The sequence below is a fragment of the Galdieria sulphuraria genome (assembly GCF_000341285.1).
Source record: "Galdieria sulphuraria unplaced genomic scaffold scaf_209, whole genome shotgun sequence".
In the NCBI taxonomy this organism is placed as follows: Eukaryota; Rhodophyta; class Bangiophyceae; order Galdieriales; family Galdieriaceae; genus Galdieria; species Galdieria sulphuraria.
The window spans coordinates 1-5,282 of NW_005178266.1; the positions used below are offsets into that span (position 1 = coordinate 1).

A 5,282-nucleotide genomic window follows, 5' to 3' on the forward strand; every position below is an offset into this window, starting at 1 on the left:
ATCTAGTTGAATCTTCTTCTAAATCAAATGATTCCGTGGTCTATGAATAACATAGCTTATCGCTGTTATACTTTTTTACAATAAAAGTTCAGTTTTTAGTGTTCAGTAATTGCAACTTTCTTGAAAAGACAAGATAACAAGATGATGACTACTCTCCGACCAGTCAATAGAAACAAGCAATAGACTTTTAGCACAATGACTTTATCAAAAAAAATAATGATTCTATGACGCAAGTTGAGCTTAGTACCAAGACAGCAAAACGAGAACGTGCTCCACCAATATTGATAGGAACAATTGGATTCAAACAAAGCTCAATTGAATTCCGTACAGATACAAGAATGGTGGATGCTGATTGATCTATGCTCATCAATAGTAACATCTTCTCAATATTCTAGAAAAATGTACCTAAACTGAATTATGGTCGACCACCTGTCCAGTAGTGCAAACAGCATACAAATATCAAGGGAAAATTGATGCTTTGCTGCAATTCGGATTCTCACCTAGTGATTCTCGAATGAATTCATCTTCGACTTGATTCTAAGTGATCCAAATAATAGTCTGTAAATCATCCTTTTAGATTAAAGACTAAATTATTTTAGACAATTCAAGATAATCTTGGACAATTCGACGCTGAATCAAGCATACAGGGTACCTAAAGACCACATAAAACACTGCTTCGGATAGAAAGACTCTGTACATACAACAACAAGATTTCAAGTGCAAAGGTACAAAGTCTTTATCAACTCGACAACTAGTAGTCAATAAAGTATCAATTCTACCTGAAAGAAGTCATCCTATAAAAACACTATCTAACAGAAACTCTATTGGATAACCCAATGTCCACATAATGACAATTCAAACAACTCTCTCGTAGATACCCCCTAAAAGATAAAAGCGCATATTATTCTTACGACCAACTAATTGATTTTGAATGAAAACGTTGATTCAAGTTTTGTATGCATCGAGTTGTGCCGTTATCTTGTCTAACACATTGACTCCATTAATTATTAGGGCTATATTTCAATAGTCAAGTTTGAACGTTTCTAACAATCAACGCATTTAGATGCGAATACTTGAAAAAAGATTGACATCTGATTCTTATCTGCGAAGTGACTATAGCGTACCCAGTAATGCTTGGTTGGAACGAAATAGTATAACTAAAAGCACTTCAAAAAACAAGTAGTAATCAATTGAATCAAGTAAAGGTTAACGTAGTTATATCTAAGCAAACAACCAGTTAATATCAAAATATATAAACTGGTAGTATTACATTCGTGGCACTGTAAAGATACATTACAATTCATCGCTTGAGTAGATTCATGAAACTATTCAGAATGAAATGATCAACGAAAACGTATCCAATATTGCGGATTAATAATTGGACACTCAAACACTACCAAGTTTTTCTCAAACCAAGTCTTCATCTCCCTAGTCTTCTGTATCCTCAGTAATAATACTACTATTAATACTATATGACAAATCGTTTTTCTCGGGATACGGACTAATGCGTTCGATAAATTCAGTATAATCTTTAAGAATTCAAAAAGTCGAATCAACCATAGACGACATTTCATTAACTTATGAAACAGAATTTCGTCTTGATGAAACATTCGACTAGTAAACAACAAATGACCAACTCCTACACAAAAAGTCATCTTAAATGACCAGTATCAAGAAATATCTTACTTTCTTTCCAATGAACAGAAAATCACTGAATTCAGTATACAATTCAAGTAATATAAAACAGTAACCAGTTTCTAGATAAGTTGAGAAAGAAGAAATCAAATAGACCTTTTCTTACGTATCTACTAGAATAATTGTGCCATATCCCGTTGAGATTTAACTAGAAGTGGTAAGATTCAGAGTACTCGAAAGCAAGTGATTATTACTTCTTTCAATACAGCTGTAACCAGAATTGTTTCTGATGTCACTATGAAATAAGATTCAAATTCAACTCATCAATAGAAACAAGGTATTGGTATGGCATAAATACATTGTCATTTATCACTTGAATCAATTGTGGTAATAGTCCAAGATAAAGAGGTGGATGAAAACCATCAAAGGTTGTAAAAAGGTTCAAGCATCAAAGGATATACAAAAAGATCCTGAAATTAGAACATGACTATCAATTTATGTTCTGCTGCTACTTGTGTAAAAATCACAGAATTGATTCTGCTTTTTGTGAGGATCAACCTCAAAATCTATAAACCATAGGTCTGATATTTTAACCCTGTGAAACCAAGGAAGCATTCATTTACTTCTTTTCCTTGAAGTTCTTTCAACTGACCTTTCTATATTCTTTCATTGAAAAGTATATACTATGTAAAACATAAATTTTTGTCTTTTATGACAATTTATAAGAATAAGGGAAAACAACCAGTATTTCGTGCTAAGACAAGTTCAATTTCTATTTCCAGCAAATCGTTTATATAGAACTTTGACTGCAATCTAGTTGATTCTTTCTTTGAATTTACACCATACCGCAGTCTTTGAATACTACTTTCTATCATCTTCGTCCCTTTTATTGTACAATGAGCATTCTATTGTTTTTACAACATATTACAACTCTAAGAAACAAGATTTTCACCATTCTACAATTACGCCAATAAAGAAGAGAAAAAACGAGATAGAGATATTATCTTATCCTTATCAACTAGATGACTACTCCATATGAAGCTGGTCTGAGGGTCGAAGAAAAAAGATGGAAATGTTCTGAAGCACAAATAAGCATAAGATGGTTTCAACATGAGAGCATTACAATATGTTCAGATAAATCAGTAGTAGATTCTAGATCACATAAAACAGTATGCTGTACACTTTCATGATGCTGCAAGTTCACTTGTCAAAGATTACTTGATTCAACTGACGAAATTGTCTCGAGTTGATCACTTGGACTATCAATTGCCTATCCCTACAAATGCAACGCAACTATCAAGGGACAAAGAGATTCTTTGTGATTGAGATTTCCAATGAAAAAGCTTCTGAAAAGTTTTTACGTCGACGCTTTCCGAAAAGAAATGACGACTAATTGCTTCATCATACTATCATGAGATAACAAACAAGTTCGTTTCAAGAATCAAAAGATAAAGATTAGTCTCAAACATGTACAAGAAAAATCGAAAATCGACCAGTAAAGCAACTCGATACTCTATTTGTTGTTCAAAATCAGGACCGTATGTAGTTCTACTGATAGTGAGGTGCAGGAATAGTCGTAAGTGTGCAAATAATGCCTTTTTATTTTGTAAAGTCAACAATACAATTTTCCTGTATGGTAAAAAAATAGGTCAAATTCGTACTTTTATGACAAAAACTATTATTAATATTCCATGTACCACTAACCAATACATTATACTTTCCCTTGTTGTTGTTGTCGTTGTTGTTGTCTGTTTACAATTCCAAGTAAATAAAACAATGACACTTTTCCGCTCATGCCAACAACGAAGAAAAAAGTAAAAGATAGAAACACAAGTCATTCTCTTTGTAGAATTGATGACTATGCCATACTTTACTAGGCTCGGGCTCATATCTGTTGTTGTTCATGTGGTTGAATTTCAAGCAGTGGCTAATGGTTTGATTTTGCTGCGATAATAGAAAAATGCTTTATGGTTTGTGCCAATGTGCAAACTACTTTGTTCGTCTGCGTATGCTTTCTAGGAATTATCTACCAAAAGTTGGACTTTATTTTCAGAGTCAAACCAAAAACTCTAGTCGGACACGATGACATCAACGTGTGCACTTGTGTAACATTGTAGAAGTTCAACCAATCCTTCATGAGTTTCTTTCAGAGCTACTTTGTATACTATCCAAACGCAACCTGTTTGCACAAAATGTTGTGTCTCCTTTTCACTTTTTGACAGCTACAACTACCACTACTTTCAACAGCATGACTTTCAGTGTGTTGGGAAAAAAACAGATCAGCAGCACTCTTGACACGCAAATACTGTTTCACACAAGTCGCCTTGTTTCCCATTCACACCGTACTACTAATGTTACCCTCCTCTTCAACTATATTAGAAACCAATGACGATTTGCAATAGATGCCTTTCAAAACACTATCAATACTAGTTCCAACACTATCTCACTCTTACTACTCACATGTTGTTTTAGACATATTTCACCCTCGGTAAACCCAGTAATTCATAAAAACAAAAACGTTTCTCAAAACGGACTAGTAGCTACAGTCGCCATCGTCACAACCTTTTACCCAGGTGGACGCAACCAAGACTTTCAGCAGTGCCAATTTTCCCTGCTTTATTTCATGGTTCCCAACAATGTGAGTATATTTTGAATTGAAAACTTTTTTCTTGCTTTCAAAAAGCCAGTTTATTCAGCTTTCGTTTTCAAAAACTGTCAAACCTCATGGGTGTCGTTTTCTAAGGCCTCACAAATAATATTTCAAAAGACATCAATCATTAAAAATGTGCAATGATGGACTCAAAACATTCCTATGCTATCCTGAAAATGAATGGGTTTTACAAAAAGTGCAAATATCGTTTACACTTTAAAACCTGTTGCAGAGTTACAGACCGAGTTTTCTATATTGAAAAGAGTCATATAAACGACAAAGAAAACTACCATAAGGAATACAACTCTTTATACTGACAAAACACTCAACTGAGAGGCTGACCGGTTTCTTGTTCTTGTAGAATACCGTGGAAATATTAACCCAAAGACTGATTCTTAACAATCGACTACAAGACTTTCAATTGCTAATAAATACGCAAAACTGCTCTAACAATGATCAGTAAAACTAAATCTAAATGGACTTGCGAGACAACTCATTGAGTAATCTACTAAGACTCAACCACAGCTTAAATGTCTTTGCTCTTTTCTTGACAACACAGCTCTCAAATTTCCATAAAATACCAGTAGTGATTCTCCTTGTTTCCCTTTCACACAGGCTACTAATGCTACCCTCCTCTCTATCTATATATCCTTGACTATTGACAACTCTAACCAGATGGCTTCCAGAAACATCAAAGGCGACAGTTTCACCTTTATTACTCTCACAACCTACATAGCTTTTTGGAATAATATCACCCTTCTACACTTTTACTTTCATAAAGAGAAAATAGTCCTTCAAAAAAAAGGGTCCAATCAGTAGCAGCTACAACTACCAGTGTCACAATTTTTACCAAGGAAACACAACCCTAGGTTTTCAATCCTGCCTTTTTCCTTTTATCTCCTAGTTACAACAGCTTGAACATATTATGAAATCAAAACATTTTTTCTCAAACTGAACAAACCCACTTTCTTTGAAAGCACGACTCTATGTCACCCAT

At 34.1% G+C, this 5,282-nt stretch overlaps 2 protein-coding genes across 2 annotated transcripts; both read right to left on the reverse strand.

Moving 5' to 3' along the window:
• Positions 1 to 3,218: 3,218 nt before the first annotated feature.
• On the reverse strand, positions 3,219 to 3,990 carry Gasu_63860 (uncharacterized protein). The gene is made up of 2 exons (XM_005702419.1): positions 3,868 to 3,990; positions 3,219 to 3,814 (listed from the first exon to the last, which is right to left on the reverse strand). Exons 1-2 carry the CDS (start codon positions 3,968 to 3,970, stop codon positions 3,705 to 3,707), a joined length of 213 nt encoding a protein of 70 aa, XP_005702476.1. The 5' UTR covers positions 3,971 to 3,990; the 3' UTR covers positions 3,219 to 3,704.
• A 75-nt stretch (positions 3,991 to 4,065) lies between these two features.
• Gasu_63870 (uncharacterized protein) lies at positions 4,066 to 5,100 on the reverse strand. The gene is made up of 2 exons (XM_005702420.1): positions 5,057 to 5,100; positions 4,066 to 5,005 (listed from the first exon to the last, which is right to left on the reverse strand). Exons 1-2 carry the CDS (start codon positions 5,060 to 5,062, stop codon positions 4,757 to 4,759), a joined length of 255 nt encoding a protein of 84 aa, XP_005702477.1. The 5' UTR covers positions 5,063 to 5,100; the 3' UTR covers positions 4,066 to 4,756.
• Positions 5,101 to 5,282: the final 182 nt, after the last annotated feature.

Excerpts from the sequence above, each read along its gene's own strand:
- Gasu_63860 (XM_005702419.1), bottom strand. The coding sequence starts at position 3,970 with ATGGGAAACAAGGCGACTTGTGTGAAACAGTATTTGCGTGTCAAGAGT. Across the intron at positions 3,815-3,867 it reads TCATGCTGTTGAAAGTAGTG|GTTGCGTTTGGATAGTATAC; the intron begins GTAGTTGTAGCT and ends TTGTGCAAACAG.